This window comes from Spea bombifrons, chromosome 1 (assembly GCF_027358695.1).
Source record: "Spea bombifrons isolate aSpeBom1 chromosome 1, aSpeBom1.2.pri, whole genome shotgun sequence".
NCBI lineage: Eukaryota > Metazoa > Chordata > Amphibia > Anura > Pelobatidae > Spea > Spea bombifrons.
The window spans coordinates 24,143,350-24,168,555 of NC_071087.1; the positions used below are offsets into that span (position 1 = coordinate 24,143,350).

General features: G+C 35.5%; 1 protein-coding gene across 1 annotated transcript in view; it reads right to left on the minus strand.

The window, feature by feature from the left end:
* Positions 1–2,641: 2,641 nt before the first annotated feature.
* SGCZ (sarcoglycan zeta) overlaps positions 2,642–25,206 on the minus strand; it is a 331,004-nt gene continuing 308,439 nt past the window's right edge. The window contains exons 8-11 of the mRNA XM_053458748.1: positions 19,995–20,117; positions 11,227–11,299; positions 4,428–4,551; positions 2,642–3,406 (exon numbers count right to left, since the gene is read on the minus strand). Coding sequence (XP_053314723.1) covers positions 3,212–3,406; positions 4,428–4,551; positions 11,227–11,299; positions 19,995–20,117 — 515 coding nt within the window. The 3' untranslated portion in view covers positions 2,642–3,211. The remainder of the gene's footprint in view (positions 3,407–4,427; positions 4,552–11,226; positions 11,300–19,994; positions 20,118–25,206) is intronic.

The window sequence follows — 25,206 nt, forward strand, 5'->3', positions numbered from 1 at the left end:
TCATTTCAGAATGCCATTGTCTTGCAGTAATCTCATGAGTAATCAATTCGATTTCATTGCGCCTTGTATTTGAAAAACAGGTAATTGGACGTCTCTGCACAAACATAAAAGAAATAAAATCTGCTGCATAAAATGCGACAGTTTGTGAACACTGATGTAATACATCATGTAGTTTTAGTTTTGTATATTTCAGCTGAAAGTTATTTCCATGTAAAATATTTTTTGGACAAATGAAACTGTTGTTTACATAAAGCAGTCATAATATATACTTTAAACTTAAAAAGAAGGACTATACATTATGGACCACTGACAAATGAACATGTTTACCCCCTACATGTAAGTGTAAAACATTTACAAGTGTCAACCTTTATTAGGCTTCCGTATGTAGCCAGTACTAAATGATAATGTTAGAGGTGCAATCCAATGAAAACATTATCTTAGTAATAACTTTACAGGAAAGTATGATTCACTCACTGAATAATACCTGTTTTTAACCACATTTATCACCAGCAAGGGCAGGTAAGTTATCCAGTAAGTAAAGGTATTTTCTTTTTCTTGGAGGCACGTGACTATGGATTCAGTAGACGATTCATTCCTCTAGACTAAGAATAAAACAGATAGAAAAGAGTATCTAAAGTCAATATATATATATATATATATATATAATGTATTTTCTTTGTGCTAAACAGAAAATACTTAACATAACAATTAATTACTAAATCTGATTTCTCTAAGCAAACAATCTATCAGTTTTCAATTCAGCCATTTTCTGGATTAATTTAAACCTATTTTGTAACTGATTTCTTCCAGTTTCTCCAAATAACTGTTCTACTAAACTATATTTGTGACGATAATTCATATTTATGCATGTTTTTAAATCCTATTCAAGTAATCTTTTTAAAATAACAGAAAGCAGTAAATCCTATAAAATTATGTTTCATCCAAGGTTGGTTTCTGTCTGTAACACTGGAGACAATTAAAAAATTATAACAGATCACTCAAATTTATTCCGCTATCTAAAAGACAAAGTGTGGTTTTCAAGCCTGGGGAATTTTCATTATCTGTTTACACTTTAAAGATAACATTGTTGGCAACATTTTCCAGATATATGCGTCACGTAAAATCCAGACGAGATCTTGCTAATAAGATATACATCTCACCTTAGTTTAAAAAAAATGTATTTGACACGATTACTTAAAACCTGTGCAAACAAATGTTTGTGTAAAACAAAGTAATAACCTAGTTAGATTGGAACGTATTTGAGCATTTAAGCCAAGCTCTTGGAACTCCAAGAATGTTGATCCAATGTTGATCAGTTGTATATAATGTGACAATACGAGTTAAAAACTGATGAAAATCCAAAATGGAAATGACTGTAAATTAAATTGAATGTATGTTTTGTGTGACATTTTGTGAGACATTTTTTTAGTTTTTTTTTTTTTTTAAATTCACAGTTACACGTTGTTACAGGTCACACATTACGTCTCTTTTTTCATGAAGATTTAATGAAGGGAGACCAACCTGAATAAGAACTACCAGTATACCACAGAGAAACTTGCTTCTTCTACTGAAAGTCTTGATTTGTTTAAACACACAATGCTAATTTCTCATTTAAATTTTGTTTATTTTTATTACTTTTATTAATATGTGACATAATGTGAATGTATTAAAATGTATCAAAATATTTGTTTGATTTTTAATGACCAAACATATTTTTAGCTTGCACGCAAGTGCTATACTGGCCGCCAGCCAGCTACAAGCTACAAGACCCCTCACATGCATTAACTGAAAGCATTCTCATTGATTTCATTGGGAACACTTTCATGCCATGATAGGCTGCTTCAAGCTGCCACAAATGGGACCACGCCAGGGATGGTATGCTGCAGCTTTGGATCTGCACCCCCCCAAAGGTTTAAAATGCATTTTATGGCTGAATGCTTTTTGTATATTGACTGCATGCTTTTGTGTCGCGTGGCAATTAACCATTCCCTACAAAATCATTAATTAATCAACATTTTACATGACTTAAGAATTATTTTTGGGCACTGGGTAGATGTAGCAATGATGTTGGTAATGTTGAATTTGATTCTAAAAATGTTATATTCAGCAGAGTAGGTGGAACAGCACTTTTAAATCATTATTATTATTTAATGCAATATAGTACCTATTGCCTCTCAAGTTGGGAACACACAAATACTCTTGAGTGCTACATTCAGACTCTGGAATCATTGTTGAGCAACAATGTTTTATGCTAAAAGCATTAGAAGGTACAATACCATGTAATATAAGATATTAATCTTAATATTAATAATTTGCATTTGCAAACAGTTGCCTATATTCAATTTATCTCAACTAATTTATAATTGATACAGTACCTTTTCCTTTTGACTTCTATAGGGAGTTTTGAGAATAAACACATTTATTCATTATGACAAATATTTTTTTCTCATTTTAAATATGTATATGGCTTTTATTACCATTTGTATATTGTGTAGCCAAAAATGCCAGCATTCTGGGCAGTATTATCATGTATCTCCTTAACATTTTTAATTAATCAATGACACACACTTCTGTTGCTGGAACAAGCACATATAAATATTCATTTCTATGGTCGTATGAAACACCGAGAAGGAATCCAGCCTTTTGTTTTTAGAAACAATATTTTGAATTTAATTGTTTATTAAAGGCAATATCACATAATACTTTATTATTTCCTTATTTAATTTGTGGGGTAAAAGTATACATCCAAAAATATTAAATGGAAAATTGTGCTTTAAAACAACTGTCATTGTTCACACAAGGTTGTATTATTGTATTCCCGCAGTAAGTATTCAGCAAATTTGCTTGGGTTAGCCGTTCAGTTTTGTTTTGCTGTATAAGTTTCCCAGGTTCCTGCAATTTCAAGATCAATGTGCTTCACTTGATTTAGCAAAGGCACCAGTGTAAGTCACTCTGACAAAAAAATGTATATAGTAATCCAAGTTTCCTGATGAACATAACATTTAATGTTTGGTTACTTCTTGTAGTCCTCTGCTTTGGATTGTAACCACTGCTGCAAAGACAGACAGTTAGCATATATCCTCTTACCCTGGAAGAGACCCTTTAGGTCATTAAAGAGTTGTAATGTGTCACAAGGGGCAGTGAGCAGTGCTGTGAAGCAGAGGAATAGTAGCAAAAGGCTATTCTGGTGTGTGAAAACACAAGGGTGTCTTCAGCTCCACAAGCAGATGTTGCTGCTAGATTGACACGTAGAACTAGCTCCAGCTGGAGAAAGATAGAGTTTTCCATTGGGACAGACACACAACTCATAGACGGTCTGTCGAGGTCCTGCTGAGCTAGGTGATGACGATGAAAATGAACCGTGTGGTAAATTTCCTAGCCTGATCGTGTCTGCATTTAAAAATATCTGAAAGGGGAAAAAGAAGAACAGGTTAGTAAGCTGTGAAGAAATTAAAATATTAACAATAAACCCAATGTAATATTTATACTTGAACAGATGAAGTGATTTTTTTAATACTTTTCTGTTGTATAGTGTCAACAATTTATGCAGCACTTCTTACAGTACATATATCAACAAAACTAAAATTGACATGTTGATACATTAGGTAAAGAGGGCCATATTTGGAATCTTACAATCCTAGTTTAATTAAAAAATATACATTCCAGCCCTATTTGAAGATAAAATGCACACTTACAGTTTTCATTCTTTAGTTATTAGCATTACAAAATACTGGCTGTCTTCACTGAAGGCAAGAAACATACTTGAGTGTATATTTTTCTTAGCTGGACTACTTGGCTGCTACTACCTCTTAGCGCCTATCAGTCATCTTCTACTTCTCACCAACCATTAGTCATCCTCTGCTTCTCAGTTATCTTCAACAGAGTGACCCCCACTTTGACATGTAGCCCTAGGCCTGGACCAAATTGGCCGAAGCCAGAAAATGTCATGGGATTTAGAATTAGGGAGAGAATCTAATTACGTTAGATTTGATATTAACCAATGAAATTCTGTTACCATACAAATGTGCTTTTAATTAGTAAGTAGTTTAACTTTATTAGTTAAAAATGGAGTTTAATGAATTTTTGTTTTCTTTTAACATAGATTCTCTCTTTCTTTACTCTCACTCTTAACTGTTATTTTTCTTAGACTGCATATCTCTGTGTAGCAAAAATAGTGCAAAAATGTTGTTCAACATACACAGTATTTTAAGGTCATAAACATTATTTATGCTAAAAATGTAGGCTTTATAAGTAATAATAGTAATAATAATGATTTGTATTATTTATTGTTTTATATAGCACCATCATATTCTGTAGTGCTGTACAATAATAAAAATAAACATTAAGTATGACTGTTCCATATTTCTATCCTCATAAATCATACCATAATATTTTCCTATTCATTTTGCCATTTAACTCATACTTACCTCTCCATCTGTGGACTGCAGCTGTAGCTCTTTTCTACAGCTGGCCTTAAATTCGCCCGCAATAGCACTAATTTGTACTCCCTTTGGTGCTTCCATTGTTAAAGTTCTTGTTGGAGACTCAAGTCTAAAATAAAAAGGAGCATTGCAGACAAAAGAAAAACATATTGAAATTTGTTGTATTATCCAAGGTTAAAGATAAACTGCTTTACATTATTCATATTATAATAAATATTTTGAACAAAATATAACAAGCCCTCAATCAGGTTTTCCTTAATGTAACCTACTTATTTATTACTGTGATAAAAGTTTTAACAAGTGTAGAAATTCGTTGGCAAAACGAAAAATTCAATTTTCTTGAAAAGCAAATTGTTGCTGAAAACCAAAATATAAAAGGAGTATAGCAGAAGCATATGCGTAATATGAATGGACAAAACCAGAAGTGGCCTAAATTAAACAAGCCTGCACACATTTCCCATTTTTTCTTTTGCGTCCAAGGTGCTATGCACATTTTTAGTCACTCTCTCTCTATCTATCTATCTATCTATCTATCTATCTATGTATATAAGCACGGTATTAAGCAAGCAATTTAACCTATTTGAAATTACCAAGTTTTCTGCACTAATTGTTCATAAAGTTTGATCTGACCAACAACATCTCAGCCACAAATATATTCAAACACAATGTACTTAAGCAATTAGCATACAAACAATGATAATCTTCCATATCTTTATTAAACACACGTATTAAACATTCACAGTGCTGATGGAAAAGTAAGTGAAGTAAGTGTATTGGATTAAGTAATTGGTTCAACCTCATTTGGCAGCAATTGCCTCAAACAAGCGCTTCCAGTAGTTGCAGATTAGACCTGCACAACTTTCAGGAGGAATTTAAGACCATTCTTCCTTATAGAACTGCTTAGGCTCTGACCTCAAAGGAAAAAAAAACGATGCAAGAACATGTACTGAACACATATTTATCATTTCAAGAGCAATATATAGGCTTTGTTGATGAACTCCTAGGAACCATTCATACAAGCACTAGCTTAGAATCACCATCTTTAACCATCAATTTCAATTGCTCTTTCACAATGTGAGATCAATTTAAATCAAACTACCATATTGGCCCGATTATAGGCCACATTCCCCCCCCCACTTTGAGTCTTTAAAGTGGGGGTGTGGCCTGTAATTGGGGTTTAGCGCAGGGATGTGCAATTCATATCGCCCAATGCCCGGGACATGCGGTTTTCGGGCGCCGGACCCCTGTTGCTGCTGGCACTTTGTGACATGACCTTATGGTGCTCCGTCAAAGAAGCCCGGCGGAACTACCGGCCAGCAGCAGCGGTTGTCTGCATCGCGCAGACGCCCATCGGATGGGGATGCATTGGTAAGTCTGGGGGAGGTGGGCAGAGCAGCATATCAGAGGGCAGAGTGACATATCTGGGGGGCAGAGTGGCATATCAGGGGTTATAAAACATATTAGGGGCAGAGTAGCATATCTGGGGGCAGAGTAGCATATCAGGGGGCAGAGTAGCATATCAGGGGTTATAAAGCATATCAGGGGGCAGAGTGACATAGGGGTTATAAAGCATATCTGGGGGCGGAGTGGCATATCAGGAGTTATAAAGCATATCTGGGGGGCAGAGTGGTGTATCTATAAGTAAGGTGCATTATGAATTAAGGGGGAGGACCTTAAAATGGCTATTGGTTTTCCAAATTTCTGTTTGTATATAACATATGCTGACTAACTTCCTGATAGATACCAAAAATGATAAAATACTGCTTTACTATTCCACTCATATTATTTTTTCTTTAAAAATAAATTTTTTAGGGTGCGGCCTATAATACAGTGCGGCCTATAATAGAGCCAATACGGTATTATACTGTACACTTTAATAAGCACAGCTCACACATTTTCTTGTTTTAATAGTTGTTTGTCCAAACCATCATACTGCTAAAAGTACAGCATTCTACAGTGCTGAGGAATATATCAGGAACCTACTGGTTTGTTAAAGTAAAATAAAAATATACATAATAATACTAAAGAATACAATATGTACAGTATCTGTTAATGTTATGTTTGTTGAAAGTTAATGTGACATTCAGATCATGTTAAACCATCGGGCCCGTGAACAAAACCCACAGAAAAGTTCCCTTCCCAAAAGAGAGTTACATAGAAATCCACCATTTTCTGTCTCTCTCTGAAACTGAAATACATTTTCTATTAAAGGAAGAAACTGGGGATTTGTATAGATCTTAAAAAATGAACTATACCGAGAATGTGTTTGTATAAACGTAGAAAACATAGTATTAGGATCATTTGTGAATTTTTGACTTGCATGAAAAGAATTTGAACTCATTATGTGACGTATTGATTTAGGATTATACTCTAGTCATTATTTGAAACGGCCTTTCTCTAACATTTATGCTACCATTGACTTCTACAAAAAACCTATTAAATGTGACCCTTTTGTATTCCCTATGGACCCCATGGGTGGAAGACAATAGCACAAGCCCTTTACTCTCTATTAATAAAGTGATTGAAGCCAGCATTTGCGGTGTGTTGCTTCCCTTTTTAGTGATACAGTGATTAATAAGGATTGCAGAATTTTATACAGTATGACAATTTTTGCATCCCCTATTAATAATATGATATAAAAACAATATTGAGTAAAATAACATATTTTGTGGCATGTGTTGTATTATTGCTAATATCGTATTATTTGGGGCTAAAGTTAAGGTTATCTTGCTGGTATTAAAGGTCACTCAGCCACTGGCTCAGACCAATTTGTTTGTGGTCATTACTGTAGTGAGAGAAATTCTTTCACATCTGCCTCACTTGTGGAGTCTGAAGTGTAATCAAAAATAGGTTAGAAGGGGCAATATATTATGAAATGTAATTAAGTTACATTGCCTGAGATCAGTTATTGCACTGTACCATAAAACTCCCATGAATTCATTTTTCTACAGAATGAAAAAGCACATTCATTGTAGTACCCAGACTCTCCAGTAGAGAGTTTCAGAAATGCAGTACACAAAAATGAAAATCTGATTTATCTGACTACACAAATTGTTATATAAGTTTGCTGTGTGGGCTCATGGAACATGATTTCTGGCATAATTTCAAAAAATAAGTCTTAAGTATTGTTGTAGCATATTAAGGCATGCTGCACCCAAAATATTTCAACCTTCCTCAAAGGACCAGCTGCCTATGTGTTTGATGTAATGACATCCTGGTACACATTGTCAATGTCCATCAGAACTTTTTTAAATGCGGGAGGTCGGATTAAGAAGTGATATCTCCTCATCCATTTGTTACTGACTCTCTTAACCCCTTAATGACAAAGCCCGTACATGTACAGGCTCCTCATCCATATGTTACTGGCTCTCTTAAATGTGATGCCACTATCTATCTTTACAGTTGAATACACTAAATAAACATTTGCAATGGTGTATGTTGAGTTAAATAAGCAATAGCCATATCAGCCTGAGAACAGCAATATATACTTTACATATTACATAATAAGAGATGCAAATTTTAGGTGAAAGTAAGTTAAAATAATAGTTTTGTTAAAAAACATGGTATTCTTAGATTAAATGGGGATCCCATTGGAGTGAAGATGAGATTTATGATCTTGTAAACAGAGTAGTATGAGAGGAGATCTCTAAAGAAATATGGTACTGAATTCTCCAATTACTACTTTTGTACAGTGGATATCCTCCTATGTCTGCTCTTTCAAGTTCAAAGCAGGGGGTCGGAGACATGAGGAGACTTGGAGACATACAAATGTCTCATGTTGATTCCACCGACCCTTGTAGTGGCATTTAGGTGAAGTTATTAAAGGCAATCCTTTAAATTAATTGCCAGGCATTGTTTGCTAACTTTCTCAAACAAGCTTTTAAAATTGTGCTTATGTTTTTTCTTATTTGCTTTTTAGTCATAATGACTAAAGGTTATGCAATCAGTCTGATTTTTATTCACAGATGAGGACAATAACATCACACATAATTAAACTGAACACACAAATCTATACTTATTGTGCATTAACTCACAAAGCAGACAGTTGCCAAGACATTTCACTACTTAATACTAAATAATTACATCTGAGTTACAGTGAAAACTTTGTTTGTACTGTAACACTTAAAAATGTATTTGGGGTGAGTGCTGGTAGGAATAACTAGACAATTGAAATAAAAAAACAGTCAATTTAATAGGTCACCTGTACCATCTTGGTAGACCAGCCTTCACCTGAGCCCATAAACGGATGCTGCACCAACACTACTTACGGGTCCACATCTTATACACTTTTTATATAAAAAAAATTATATCTGAATGAAATTGAACAGACTTTTTTCAGTTCCTTGATTAACACAGTCATTAAAACAACAAATATTGTATGCTGCAACTACATTTATGTACCTCTGAAGAAGCCATGTCAGCAAAACCTATTCGTTTTTTAACTTTTGGTGACAGTTTACAGCATCAGTCAGAAACATTATGCTGCAACTTTTTAACTAATAACAGCTATTTTGTACCTTTTTATGGAATTACATTTTTTTAAATAGTTTATAAAATTGACTGTTTCAATTTCAACAGTCTAGTTGTTCCTACCAGCACTCACACCCAATAAATTTTTACTGTATTTCTTTGTCCTTGAACATTTGGGAACAGTTCATTGGAGTGACAATCATCTTTTTCAGATCCTACCTTTTCTTTCTTTCCTCTCTCCTCCTCTGGCGCTTACTTATACAGATTTTTTTTATTACTGTAATACTTAATTCTGTAATTCTGTTTCTTATATGTTTATTGTCCTAAGTAGTAGGGCTATTCTACTACTTTATTAATGATAGTTACTTTATGAAAAAGTGAGACTTTATTAGCATTGTGATTTCAGATTTGCACACTATATGAAAAATTCAGTGTCTGGAAACTAATATGAAAGAGGACGTAAAAGGGGAAAAACTATATATTAATGCTCAAGTAATAACTTAACCCATATGAATCGCTTGAAAAAAAAAATACTAGGGACAATCTCCCATTATTTCGCAGCAAACTCTTTCTGAAAAGATAATGTGGCATGATATGTGGTGATTGAGGTGACATATCATTACTTATAGGGTAATAAAATTACATGTCAGATGACAATTGTTTAGAAGTCAAATGATGGCATGGACAAGGATACCATACACCCACAATGGGGGCATTCATTTAAAAAGGATAATTTGTAAATTATTATAATTGTTATATTTTACTTATACTATTGTGTATGCTGATCGTGCACCAAAGATAAAGCATAGATCATTTTTGAATTTAAATGTCATTAAATGCTTAATTGTCAGTTAAAAGGGCGATCTCTGATCTGGGCACCTGGAGACACTGGCCTGGGTCAGGTCTAGGGCAGCATCTCGGAGTAGGTATTATTGTTAAACATTACATTTTGTATTATTCTACCAGGCTACCTTCTACTAAGCGCCAATTTAAAAAGCTGTTTCGGGATTCAGTACGTTTCCCTAATGCAGATCACTCTTTTACCAGGCTTAACTTTTCACTTCACAATTTAACCTTTACTATTTACTGCTGTACAAATACATGCAACAACCTCAAAGCGACATTGAATATATTGTGGATGGCAGGATAATGCATATAGACCTGAAAATGCATTCAATAAAAAAGCAGAGATTTCTTTCCAAGCTAATCCAGTGAATGTTTGTCTTAGATTGACATTTCTCTTTAGACCTTCATGAATAACACATGAACAAACATTTTGCCCTTCATTTTCCACATCTCATAACAGGAGAACTGCCTGGTTCTTAGATATTTTCCTTTTAATGCTATGTTGCGTAGAATCTAGTTGCATTTTTTATGCCACTGCATAACTACTACAAGAAACCAATTTAACCAGGATAGTCACATTAGAACTTTAGCACACCAGCAAACTGGTTGGTTATTTTGATATTTGTAGTTAACTGGGCATAATGGCCACTCCACAGGGACAGCGACCATGACAAGCTGAAATACTTACTAAGTAGTAAGCCAGTGCTGATGCAGTATGATATGGACAATATGCTTTGTTAGTTGTCCATAGGGATCATCTATCATGTGATAGGTACATCTATCATGGATTTTATTTACATTATTGTCGGCTACCGTCTTTAACTCCTTGTAAAATAATCAGGAGTGCTCTGTAAGGTGCAGCTGCAGGCTGGAGCATCTTCACAACTGAGGACACATTTTAATCTATATTTACACAGAGGTGGATACAGAGCTTGACCTCGGAATGGGCATTCACACTACCACACAAACCTAGACACTCACAATAAACAGAAGTTGGGACTTATATCTTTATCCCTACTCCCCTAACATACTGCCATCTCCTTGAACCTTGTCACTAAGGTGAGTTTGATAAAACGATATGCACAGAGAACACAGATGTCCGGTTCTGAACTCATCTTGGCTCTTAGTGAGAACCCAATTCCCAATGGGAGTAATTACATAGAAAATGTTATGAGACTTACTCAGTCATGAACGGACTACACTTATTGTAATAAGGTTGCACCCCCACTCAAAACTGCCTCAAACATTAGCTCTTATATGCCATTGCAGAGGAAAATCTTGCAGCCTAATCCTACTGCAAGAGTAGTCTAGAACCAAAATGGGAGGCAAGTTTTCTCTCCTTTTTGTGCACATACAATCCCAAAAGGGACAATGTGTACATAGTACTACTTTTCCACTATGTAATAATAAATTTGTAATAGCAGTTATCAGTAGTCGACTGGTGAATATAATGAATATAATAATGTACCTGAGGTCTTGAGAAGGTCCTGCTCTTATGTGTGGTGTTTCCACAGAGTGCTCAAAAACTGCTCCCTCAGTTCCTAGAAGAAACAAAAACAATATTATCTCAATTATAGCCCTTATAGATAAGCAATGTATATATTTACCATGTGCTATTTTTCTATGCAACCCATTGAATAGGTTAAGTTCAAATGCTTCCTGTGGCTTTAATGGTGCCATTTTTTTGTGCCCATTGTCTAGTTCTACGCTTGAGGATTTAATTTTAGACAGATCACTGAATCACAAACCATGTTAATCTCCTCTGTTAAAACCAATTAATGTAAAGATGAGTCTTTGCCCAATCCCAAATTTACTGTGCTTGAATGCATTGACATGAGATTTAGCCATATTTAATTATTTGACATGGGCGTGTAAAGCCTCAAATATGTACTTGGTCTACAAGACTAATAATTTCATGTTACATAAGTAACATGTTTTTTCTCTCTCTCGTATCCCACGGGATGCCTTGACACATAAGGTCATGTGCTTTGGCCAAAATACAGTACAAAAGCCACATGTTTGTGGTATACATTGAGCCATATGAAATCATATGAAAAACATACCACACAAAAAAGAGAATTATATAAAAATGTGTGATGATGGAGTATGTTTACCAAAAATGTAGAATGCAGCAGGAAATATAAGACTTGATGCCTGTTTCAAAGCCTGTGATTTTTCATGTAATAACAATATGTATCACACCCCATACTGACATCCTTAACAATTATGCTAACACCTGACAGGGCCAAGCACGGCAAACAAAGGCACATAACGAGCCTTTGGAAAAGAAAGCATATACTGGAGGCTCTCACCTAAATTTGGGCAGTCTTTTATTTAAACAAAAGAACTAGCACAGACCCATAATAAATCATCAAGCTATTGTCTGGCACACAATTTGGCAAAGTGACATGTAAAAGTCAAGCCAAGTTATATTTCTCACAGTTATGTGTGTATTCATGAGAATAATTACGTGAAATAAAAAATGTTCTTTAGTCGACAAAAACAGTACAGCATATTACGCTGATTTTTTTTCTAGATAAGTCTTTACAACTTTGTGCAGCTGTGTAAGTATAATGTATCCTGTGTTAACCTTAATATTTGGCCATGTCTTGAATAATCTGTTTTAAACTGTTTATAGTGGTATATTCTGGCATAGGCTCAGCAAGGGAGAGGATGTTAGTTAATGGATGATCAGGCTTCTTGTAGCACCGTTTCATGAATTGGCCAGCTAGGAAGACACAATCAGCCCATCTGCCCTCAGCAGCACTCTTGCCCCAAGCAGCATGGCTTGACATGATATCAAGGGGCATAAATGCCACCAACGTAGAAACGTAGTGATAAATGTCTGTTATGTAAAAACAGTGTATATCTTTCTACTCAGAATCACAAAATGATGGAACCGACTAAATAAAGAATGATTTTGAAATAATATCTACATACACACATGTATTGTAATTATACCATCATATATTTAATAGGCAATTCCCTTATCTGTATTTTCTTTTTCGACAAATAATTAAATATTCAAAATGAAAAGCAAGAAAAATATACACATGTAAGATTGTGTCAGGATTGTGCTTATGAAAACATCTTTCTGATGGTTGCCAGAGATGTTTTATTGTTTTGCAGACAGAAGACAATTTTATTTTTCTTCTTTATTTATTATAAGTAATATAGGCAAAATGTGTTTGGGAAAAAAAAACAGTATCTGGACCAAACTGCCTGAACGTGTGTAAATATGAAGTAATAAGTCACTTGACAGACCCAAGTTTTGTGCAGTAAAGCGGAAGATTAGAATACAGCACACTTCTTCAGGAAAGTATTAACAGAGCCATTAGTCTCTTATTCCATGGTTCTGTTTCATTAACTATGATTCATATAATTACCCACGCCACATGCATGGAATTATTACCACTTTCATGGTGTCCAAAACCTTCTTCCATTTTTAAAGCATTTTAGATGAAAATGTGTTGTAAAATGTGCTTTTACATGTCATATATTTTAATGTTTATGAATGGCTTTCTTAAGGCTTGGAAGAAAGAAGAGGAGGATGGAGAGAAGGAATTATACATCCAGTGAAGCCTGTCAATGCTTGTAGCCATATGGTGCGAAAACATATTGTCATTAAAATAAATCCAGAATACTATTGGTTGCCCACATATCAATGTGGTTATTTTAGTGATTTCAAATTTTATTTAGAATAAAAACAATTTTCCCATAAAGTTCCAAATTAATCTATGTTATCCACTATATATATATTATTTTATCCCTTTGTATCTATTTGCATCTTTGTTACCAATGATCTTTTATATTCCATACCTGTGTTAAAACTATATGTGACACCTTTTAGCCAAATATCAAGACTCATTTTGACTACTTTTAGCAGAATGAGCTACGTTTACTAGGTTTAGATTTTTTTTAATCGTTTTGACACTAGGGAGTCACAAAAGGATCCGGCATTGTAAAAATAAAACCTTTACAATAACAAGTAGTGTTTAGTAAAAAAAAATAGGGATTAATTAGATCCCAAAACTGTATTTTATTTTAAAATGCAGATTTGTGCATTCATTCTTTAGTTATTAATGATTTAGAGTCATTGAACCATCAGTAGAGACAGCCAGGATAGTCTATTTATCTAACTCCAATAACTAAAGGAAGACTGCACTGACTTGCATACAGTAAAATGTACTAGTTTTCATGTAAAATGGACCACAATATGTGTTTTACATTGAAATATGGCTGGAGTGCTCCTTAAATATCTTCATTTATAAGAAGAACATGTCTCTTATTTACTAGTGTATCTGTTTAACACACTCTTCTTCTGCAATGCAGTGAACATTCTGCTGAAACCCAATAAAGCATTGAGTTACGTAAAGAACAGCATAAAACTGTATCTTGCTGCTTTTAACCAATTGCAGTGCATCACAAAGTGTAAGGATAATTTGCTTATCTATACATACTGACTCAGACCATGTTGAAAACTTCAGGAATAATCCTGAAAAAGAAATTCATTTTAACAGTAGTTGCTGTGAATCATCATTCACTGTAATTCAGTGGGGATAACAATCTGTTTGGAACTATATCCAGCAGAGTGTTTGATAAATGTCTAAGAAAGTAAGCTTGTGAATAGGGCCCTCTTTACCTAATGCATTCGTTTGTCTTAGTCTGTCAGTTCTGGTTTTGTCATACCCCTTGTATATATATATATATTGCATGAAGTGCTGCGTAAATTGTTGGCACTATAAAAATAAGAGAAAATAATAAGAAGGAGCTCAGTTCACTGATAAACTCTGCTTCTGAAGAAAGACTGTAACACTGCATACATTCCCTATAACAGTATTGTTAAGGTAGGGGTTACAAGGGGTGCAACAACAATAGATTTAGCAGGCCTGGTCTAACTGGGGGTTACAAATGCAGGAGCAGAAAGACACCTCTTCCTCTTCTTCATCATTGACCAAGGTCAGACTGGGGGGTGACTACGTGTCCCTGGCACTTTAAGCCCAGTGGCTGCTGAATTGTTTGCATGTTGCCACCTTCTGGGTATACACGGCCACACATTGTTACATTCTTATACACTCACAGAGTGCGGCCACACATATTAAATACGTGTTGATATAAATTCTACACCCATGCTTAATTCCACCATTGCTTTGAAGCCTAGTTATCTACATCATAATCAGAGGTATCTAATTTGTAGACCTTAAAAACAATGAAGAAAGCATAAGTTTATTAAAAATGACCATAGAATTCAAGTAAGACATAATAATCCCTTGCTATTGAAGATTTTTCCCCATTCATTAGTTCAAAGTATGTATTTAAAAGCTGTTGGTTTAATGAGCTCTACGTAACATTTGTGATCATTTTGCATTTAGATTAGTATATACACTGGTAAAGTGGATACATAACAAAAACATTTTCAAATTTTTATTATTACTTTTTTTAGGTTATTCCCGACAAGAACTTTTAATGGTTCACCAGTTTCTAAAGGTATTCTTGATACCAGATACCAGTAACTCATTGTTCGAGGGACATTTTAAGTTCTTGCCTTGTTTGTGTGTGCCTGACAAAGACATTTAACTCAGCACTGACCGACTTAAAGTTTACCTCGCATCAAAAAATTACACTGGGTAAAATTAATTTTGCTGGCTTATGTTTTTATAACTACTTTTACATGCTGACATGCTTTAAAAAAAAATCTCAAACCTCATGCCGTTTCCCTGTGGTATCCTCTGATAATCTTTTGATTATTTTAATCTTGAGTGAAGATTCCCTAAGAGACATTTCCCCCAGTTTAATTAGCTATTTTCAAACTGTGTAATATTTCAAAGTAAGTGAGATTGTATTGTATTTGTATTAAGTCAAAGAATTTGACCTTGATTAAAAAAAAAAAAAAAATTACACCATAAATTCTTATTTTCATGTCAATGTGTGATACATGTCTTTCCTAGAAAAAACAAGGAACAAAACAGCAGTTCTGAATAAATGATTATGTTTTTGGAGAGGATACAGTACCTTGGCGCCTTGAAGAGGATCTCAAGTACAACATCTATTTTAGTTTGTACCTGGACTTGTTAAGATTCTGAAACATAATGTAATTCCATTCCTGTTGTTTGTAGAATGATATGTCATTTTGCAATAAAAATGTTACTTACCCATCCTCGGTTCCCACGTTGCCGCAACTGCCGCCGCGAAGGAGAGGGAGACCCCCCTCTAATGCACGGCTACCGCCACAGCAGCCGCCACGCAGGAGAGGGAGACCCCCCTCCAACGCACGGCCACCTCCGCAGCAGCCACCACGAGGGAGACCTCCCTCCACCGCACAGCCGCTACCGCTGCCCGTCTCGGAAGTGCCACGCAGGAGAGGGAGACCTCCCTCCACCGCACGGCCGTTACCATTGCCGTCCTCGGAAGGGCCGCGCAGGAGAGGGAGACCCCCCTCCAACGCACGGCCACCTCCGCAGCAGCCACCACGAGGGAGAGGGAGACCACCCTCCACCGCACAGTCGCTACCGCTGCCGTCCTCGGAAATGCCGCGCAGGAGAGGCAGACCTCCGGGTACACGACGTCCTGTACCAGCGCTCGCGAACTGCAGGGCTATATGAAGGGAGGTTACGCCACACTCATAATGGCCGCGAATCCAGGACACCGGAAGTGACGTCATGACGTTTTGGCGGGAGATTCATACTTCCCCCGCGGCTCACTATTTAAACCTGCTCAGTTCTATGTTGCATAGCCTTCTGATGGTTGACTATGCCCTGTGCTAGTACCCAGATAGTGCTTTGATCCTGTATTCTCGTGTATGACCCCGGCTTGTCTGACTTCGTTGTTTTCCTGATACCTGACCTCGGCTACGTTTACGTTTATCCTGTTTTCCTGTATGCTGATCTCGGCTCGTTATATGACTATCCTGCTCTCCGGAAACCTGACCTCGGCTTGTTTGACCTGTTCTGTCCTGGAGTCCTACCTGACCACGGTGTCTCCTAACTACTTCTACGTGACAAAAAATAGAAAAAGAAAACATTTTCTGGAAAACGCCATTGCATGTAAAGGAGGCCCTTTGGTATAAACTAAATCAAATAACATCATAAATTCTGAAATATTATTATTATTTATGCAATGCCAACAAATTTGCTTGACAGTAAAGTAAGCAATATATAATTATTAAAATAGCACAAAGTGGTTGGCAGAAAAACAGTTAATATGCCCAGCAACTATTTCTGAATCACATATTTCCTACACTTGACAAGGTAAAAAAAAGGATAATAGCTTACAAATAGAAATACAAAACAAATAAAACACAGCAATTTATTATACCATTAAGTATAATCTACATTATTAAAAGATCAGTCATTTGGGTATGCTACAGGGTATGGTCAACACCTTTATTGTTAGCTTAAAATAAACAGTTGAATTTTCTACCCAGGCAACATAGCAACTTACCGTATTTGCCCGATTATAAGACAAGGTTTTTTCCAGAGCAAATGCTCTGAAAAATAACCCTCGTCTTATAATCAGGGTCGTCTTATAATCAGACCTCAAATAGGTCTGATTATGAGACTAAGATCCAGATCCCCCGCAGCGATGCAGGGGACCTGGATCCTCCTGTGTTAACCCCCCCCCAATTTACCGGTGCTTCTGAGTCCCCGGTGCTTAGTCCGGGCTGCGTGTAGAGCTCTACGCGATACAATCGCGTAGAGCTCTACACGCTTCCCGGACTAAGCACTGGGGACCCAGATGCAGGGGACCTGGATCCTCCTGTGTTAACCCCCGACCCAATTTACCGGTGCATCTGAGTCCCCGGTGCTTAGTCCGGGCTGTGTGTAGAGCTCTACGCGATATAATCGCGTAGAGCTCTACACGATACAATCGCCCCCCCCTCCAACTTACCGGTGCTTCTGAGTCCCCAGTGCTTAGTCCGGGCAGCGTGTAGAGCTCTATGCGATTCGCGTGGAGCTCTACATGCTGCCTGGACTAAGCACCTGGGGCTCAGATGCAGGGGACCTGGACCCTCCTGTGTTATGCGCCCCCCCAACTCAGAAGCACCGGTACGTTTGGAGGAGGGAGAGGGAGTGTTAAATGGGGGGTGTAAGGCATTTCTGGAGGCAGAGTGCTCTGTGAAATGCCTTTTAACCCCTTTAATGCCACTCTGCCTCCTGAAATGCCTTAAACCTCCCTATATGCCACTCTTCCCCATAATATGCCTTTTAACCCTCTAAGTGCCAGAGTGGCATATAGGGTTAAAAGGCATATCATGGGGCACAGTGGCATATAGGGTTAAAAGGCATATCATGGGGCACAGTGGCATTTAGAGGGTTAAAAGGCATATCATGGGGCACAGTGGCATATAGGGGGTATAAGGCACTTCTGGGGCAGATGTGCATAACTGGGGGGCAGGTTGGAAAATAGAAGGAAATAAAACCAAAATATTTTTCTCAAGCATAGCTTTTATTAAAAAAATTGTTTAAATGAATTAACATTTACTGGTAAAAAAATTTTCCTATAGGGTCGTCTTATATTCAGGCTTTTTCTTTTTTTCCTAAATTAATATTAAGATTTGGGGGTCGTCTTATAATCAGGGTCGTCTTATAATCGAGCAAATACGGTATATCATGTATGGAATACTGATAAAGAAGACTGTATATAATGTTAACATTTGATTTTATTCTGGTTTATTATTAGTTGAGATTGCATCCTAGTGAGCAGATAATATTATTATGTGTTATAGCACATTATGTATCATTTTAGGGGTTAAAAGGATTCAGTCTCCTATCTACTGACTTCCATGAAATGTATGTAGAACAAATGTGTATGTAGTGTGAGAACCTGAAATCTGTTTTAATTTTTAAACATTCAATATAAATTTAAAAAATTAGAAAAAATGACTACACGCAAATCTAAACCTTAATGTAAATTAACACAATTTAAAAATAAACAACGTAGAAAGGGACATTAGAGACTTTACCTTTAACAGAGTTGCATTTGAAAAAAATATATATTTGATATAGTTTGAATTTATCTTTTGTATAAAGCATAACAATTTAATATATGCATCAATATAATACATGCTTTGGTATGCTCTTTAAAACAACTCTGGGCTAATCTCTAATTAATGTTAATGTAAATTAAGTCATATATTCAAAACCCTATTATTGTTCTAAATATGAAGTCAAAGTTCCATTAACATATTATCTTGAGGTTAATTAATGGCATTTACTGTGTTGTTGAAAGTCAAGTTATGCAATATGGCTCCAAAAGACATTTTATATGAAGAAAAGTATATTTTAAGATAAAGGTAAATTAATATTATAATGGCCTCATTAATCTCAATTTCATATCCACATAGAAGGCTACTAATATCCATTGAATATAAATGCATAATTTATGCCATCAGATATGAATGTGTACTTTGACACTGAAAAGAGGCTCAACCACATAGTGGCATTTTGGAAAGTAAAAGCGATTTGCCTTTGTGTGAACTAATCCAGTTCCACTACCTACCCCTTTCTTGGATTAGTCGGTGACTGATTGTGCTGTTTAGGGAGATTCCTACATTCATTCTTGGGTCTATTTACATATTTCAAAGGTAAAGGTAACATTTTATCAGAACAATTTGTCTGTGTTAATTTTGCACAGTGAAATCATCAAAGAAATCCCACCAATTTACTTATACTTTATACAGGGGAAACACAGGGTTTTTAGCATGATGAGAGGTTTCAGCTTACCTGTAATACATAATTGCCATGTGGCACAAAGGTAGGCACTACTACTTTGTTACCAAAGAATGTTAAATAGCTTGTGATTCAACCTTTATAGAGAGGAATAAGATGAGATATCTCCTAAGTTTCCCCCTCAAATATAATAGAGAGTTTAATGATTTGTAATAGTGGAACAGAACCTTGACCATTAGTTTTATTTATTAGCTATTAGTTTAGCCAATACAATGCAATTCTTACTTATCTAATTGTTTAGTTATTACGGCTTAGTTGAGGCCTGAAAGCTGAGAAAGTTAGGTCCATCTTAAACATGAATTTCTGCCACCATGATTATCCTGTCTATATGCAAAATTCAGCATGTAGAAGACCTGAAACTCAGCGGAGCTGGATTGATTCCATTGCATCCATTTACACCAGGTCAGAGTGTTTGGATTCGCATCCTAGACTTGCTGCCAAGTGACTTTAACATTTGAGAATCAGCATCTTAGTCACCCCCAATACAATTTTACAAACATTGTTTTACCTGTTACTCTGAGTCTATCAGCACCAATGGTGATTTCCTCCTCATCGGCAGAAAACAGCATCCTTCCATCCTCGTTTGACTTCACCTCAAATCTTTTACACTGTGCTTCTACAGCTTCTGCCCCTTAATAGAAAAAAGTAAATGGGAAGCCCATGAGCAATGTTCAAGAGAAAATAGATGAATAATTGCTGTGCAGCTACATACCTTTCTCTATATTGTTAATTTGATCTGTGGCCTAAAGGATTGATTGCTAAATGTTTAAATGGCCTATTCTTTCATTAAGGATGATACTTTTAAGGGCAAAGTTAACTATATACAGTTGTATAACACTTTTAAAAGCACCAATGTCAATGGTTCTGGAGACAACTATGAACTGGAACCCTTGATTTTGATCTGTTACCATAATTACTGATAACCATTAACATTTTCTTTATGAAATGATTTAACTTATTGATTTTGTCTGGGCAGAAAACTACTGGCTCCATGAGATTTAGTGTTTACTACTGTATTCCAATTTACCCTGTTTAATGTTTTAAAGTTGTTAAAACTTTTTTGTGTATGCATGCTTCCATTTTACTCAATACTCATTTTGCTTGGTTTATTTCACTGTTATCTGCAGTAAATCCAATTTATTTAATTTCCCCTTTATGTTGAAATATTATTATAAACAATATAGTGTTAAACAGGTACAATCGTGAGGAATGTCTTTCCCTTTTTCTCTGTATGCTACTTTGCATAAACTCTCAAGTTGTTTTTGTAGCCAGCAATAACACTGCCATTTCTGTGGGTTTAATTTAAAATGACCTTTATGGTACCACCACCAGATGAATGAAATGCCATATGGAATTTCAGAAACTGGAAGAACAGGCTGCCAGCAGTGGTTGTGTGACGGCTATTTCATTCACACTATTGATTTTTCATATGAGCTTCGGTAGTAGAATATTTTAGTGCCTTACACTGCAACTTCCCGGGCGCTTTTTGCAAAATGAATGCTAATGCCATATATAGCCAGATGTGTATAACAATGTTTTAGAGGCATACTGGCATTTATACCTAAATCATTTTAAAGTAAAAACAAAATGCAATGTAGCAAGGACAACAGCAAAGGACAGCTTTCTATGCAATAAAACCAAATTAAATATACAGTATATTTTTATAAACATGTGTAATGGCGCTGGAAGGATACTGGTGGGCCCTCACAATACCTGCAGTTTTCTAATGCTCTTTGGAAAAGAAGCTGGGCACAGTGAAACCTACTGGACTGTCAGTAGCTCCTTTAATTACACGGGCTGCTGGCATCTTTTGGCATTATATTTTACCTTGTCTTCTGTCTCATAACCCCTCACCCCCTAATAAATCGTAAGCTCACAAGAGTGGGGTTCACCTATAATACCAGTGTGTTATAACATTATTGTTTATTTTGTATATTCTCAACCCTAATTGTTATCTTTCGTTCGTTCATATTATAAGAGCACTACAGCATCTGCTGACAGTCTATAAATAAAATGTAATGAAAAATGTAATAAAAGACTACATGTTATCCATATAATGTATGTTATCTCATCTAAGCATTAGTACACTTACATAGTAATTTCAAATTTGTGTTGTGCTCTAGTTTTTAGTTCAGAAAGTCTTAAGTGATGTTCCATGAAGTTTAAGAACCGTGCATAAAGTTTCCTACTGATTTTGCCATTAACCCTAAAATAACTGTATTTAGGCTACTCATTTGCTTAAAGCTGCCTCCTAGAAACTTTTGTTTAGTGTTTATGTCTTGTAAATCCTTTGGTATATATTTTTTTAGATTCTTAGACTGTTGCTCACTTTTCCACATTTATATAAGGTGTGACAAGAATTGTATCCTCCCTCATCCACAGGGAATGGGATGGGGCGAGCCGGAGACACAGCTGGGGATATGTGCCCCCCCCCAGGGCTTTTAAGATTATTTAACCTCTTATCCCATCAGGTGGTATAAAGGGACATATACACCCTCAGGGTTATTGAATTACCCCCATCATGCACAGGGTTCATTCTTAACCCCATTTGTTAATTTAGATCTTAGGGATTCTGTTTTTTATATTTTTATGTAGTGGGGGGTAATTTTGTAAATCACAGGCAAGGCCATGCATATCTTCACGTGCATTCTGCTATAACCTTCAAAATTAAATGTCAAAAGCACTCAATGCCCTCACAAACAACTCAGACGTGGTATGAAATGGCATGTGACCGAAGTTGAATTTGGTTAGTCAACTTCTTAGTGAACCAAGTACAGTATATAGTTTGGGTGGGTGCAGGCTACTGTAGTCCAGATCCTGAATGCCAGGAGCAGGAGCGATTAGGTGATTCACAGAGCATCAATCCAGCATGTCCATTTCATATTCATATCTTGGAAATTGCTGGGTTTAACCAGAGTCTCTAAGGGAATAGATGATTCCCAGGCATCTGGCATAAAGTCCCTGATCTATGGCAGGTTCCCCTTACTTTCTAGAAAGTTCCCAGGTATGCTCATATTGAATGTCAGTGTCATTGGCAATTTAGCCTTCTCTTTGAGCTGTGAGCAGCTGAGTGTTATATCTGACTGCATCATGAGTCTCCTCCAAAACCTGGCCCAGATGATAAACATAGTAATGGAGGTCCAGCACCCACACTCAGATGTTGTGCATGACACAATTGGGTAAGTCTTTAGAGGAAAAGCATAAGAATGAAAATATGTTTTATTCTGCTACACACAATAGAACACATACATTATAATATATAATATAGTAGTTTGTATTACTAAACGGTTCATGCTGTTCCTGTTGCTGTCTATGATGTTGTTTCTTAGAAGTCCAATATATACAATGTAAATAAATGCAATGACAGCAGCATGCATCTTTTGAGGACTGAAGACTGAGGACAACTGTGATGTGCCAAGCAGTGAAAGCACCAACTTATAAAGAATGCAACAGTAACATGTGGAAGATGAGATGCACAATCACACCATAAAAAGTAGAAATATATGAAGTTTCAGAATCACATCCACAACAGAAAATATGTATAAGCACTGGTAAGTAAGTCTGTGTATTCATATGCCACAAATGAAGTTTTAGGCGAAGCCATTATCTATAGCTAAACAAGACTGTGGTGGCTTCAGCAAAACGCATGTTGAACCAAACATGCTGATAAACATTAGGTAACAATGCTAAGCTATACCAGGCCATTGTAAAAGGACATTAGCTTAAACATGTCTGAGTTCATTAGAATTATATGTGCCTTCATTCATTTAATTATATTTTTAATGTACTGTGTTACGTAAGTATGATGCATTTAATTAGTGGCAATAAATAGAAGCCAATATGGCATTGATCAGGGTTTGACAGGTGTGCAATATGTTGGATTTTATGAACACTTAATACAGTGATCAATGCTACCGTTTTCTTCCCAAATGATTTATGCTTTCTAGAGCAGATACAGTGACACAAGATAACGAGGAACATTTGTACTCGGTAGCAGTAAATGGTCAAACCAAAATTTTTATCACTATTTTATAAGCAATATTGTTAATTCTTTAAACAAAAAGGGATTTGTAAATGAATATATATATTCTATAAACCTCTTAAAAAGAACGGTAAATGAAGATTGAAAGAGACAGATGAAAATTTGTAAATTTTCTTTCTTCTAGCAGATATAACTTGAAAAGGCTTTTTATAGATCTGGCAAATATAATCAGGAATAAACAAACAACCCCAATATAAAGAAATGCACTAGTTTTACCAGTCACATAATTAAAATACTGTAAGAGCCCTATAGATTTATAATTCTAGCTGCACAAAATATATCGGTAATGACCAGAATGTAAAACACTTTGAGTCAATACCAGGTGACAGGATGAAACAAAGAGCTGCAGGCACATAACGTCTATATTTACTCATATATGGTTTAATACGTTATGCTTGTATTTACTTTGAAGCAGGAGTCAATAAAGTAAAAGTATATTCTATTATTCGGAAGCACACGGCCTTGGTGTATTGCAAAAAAAAAACCCTGAAAGCCTTTTAATAAAATAGACTTTATTTTTTAATTGAAAGTGCTTCATTTTCAATTATGTGTTTAGAATTTATGCAATAAGCCTACAAAATTTTATTTTATGAAATCTCCAGTTCATTTTATGCCTTTCAACTACTCACTTGCAAAATGGCAAACGCCAAAATTAATGATCTGTCTAAATGTCAGAAGAAAAAGGTGAAAATTTAGTAGTAAAATCTTTTTATGGACTTTCAAAAACTTGATTAAGCTATCGGTATGTAGATAAAAGGAATAATTAGATGAAAACTCTAATACTGTGCATTGGAAAGATCACGTTTTCATATCTCCTGAATATACAAGTATTGCCTTACCAATGAGATCACCCAAGTAATTATGTTTTCATTTAATTGTATGCAAATCTCTATATGTGCAGAATCCATAATGACCACATGCCGTGAAGCTCATTAAAACATTGGAAAAGTCTGTGGTTTGCCAAGGGATGGATGAATAGATAGATAGATATGGAATGGTTACTGTGATGTCAGTTATTAAGAGTAGCATAGAGTATAATTAACCCAATTAACACATTATTATGTGGCTTTTAATGATACATTCTACAGACTCTAAGGAAGTTGTTAACAGGGCTACCTGCTCAATAGAAAAAGAGTTCACCCTCAAATTTGTTGAATATATTTATTATTATTATTTTTTTTAAATCACAAAGAACTTTTTTCTCCATGATAAGGATGTAGATTTATTTTTCTTATCTAAACTAAAGATTTTGGATGTTTTGGATAACATGTAAGGGGTTCAATTTAAAAATGACAGTTTTAGTAACATATGTCTGAGGAGATAGCACATATAACGATTTGTTTTTTATTTTCATGAAGTTAAAGGGTTAACATTTTAGTAATAATGGTTGGTTATACAATTTGATTTAGAGCTAGCTTTTGAAAAAAGAAAACAATATCTGCAGGAAGAATCACATGTAGATGAAAATGAGCAAGCCAACTAAGTTTATTTAGTTAATATTTCATTCCAACATCCATTATTCTTGATGTTCTAGTTATTCCATTATACATTATTTATAAATGTTTATCTAACAATGAATAGTGGTTCCTTAAGCACAACATCAAAAATAAGCCTATAGACAATTTTTAAAAATTAATATATTACATTTTTAAAAGGACTTTTTTGAACATGTGTTGGC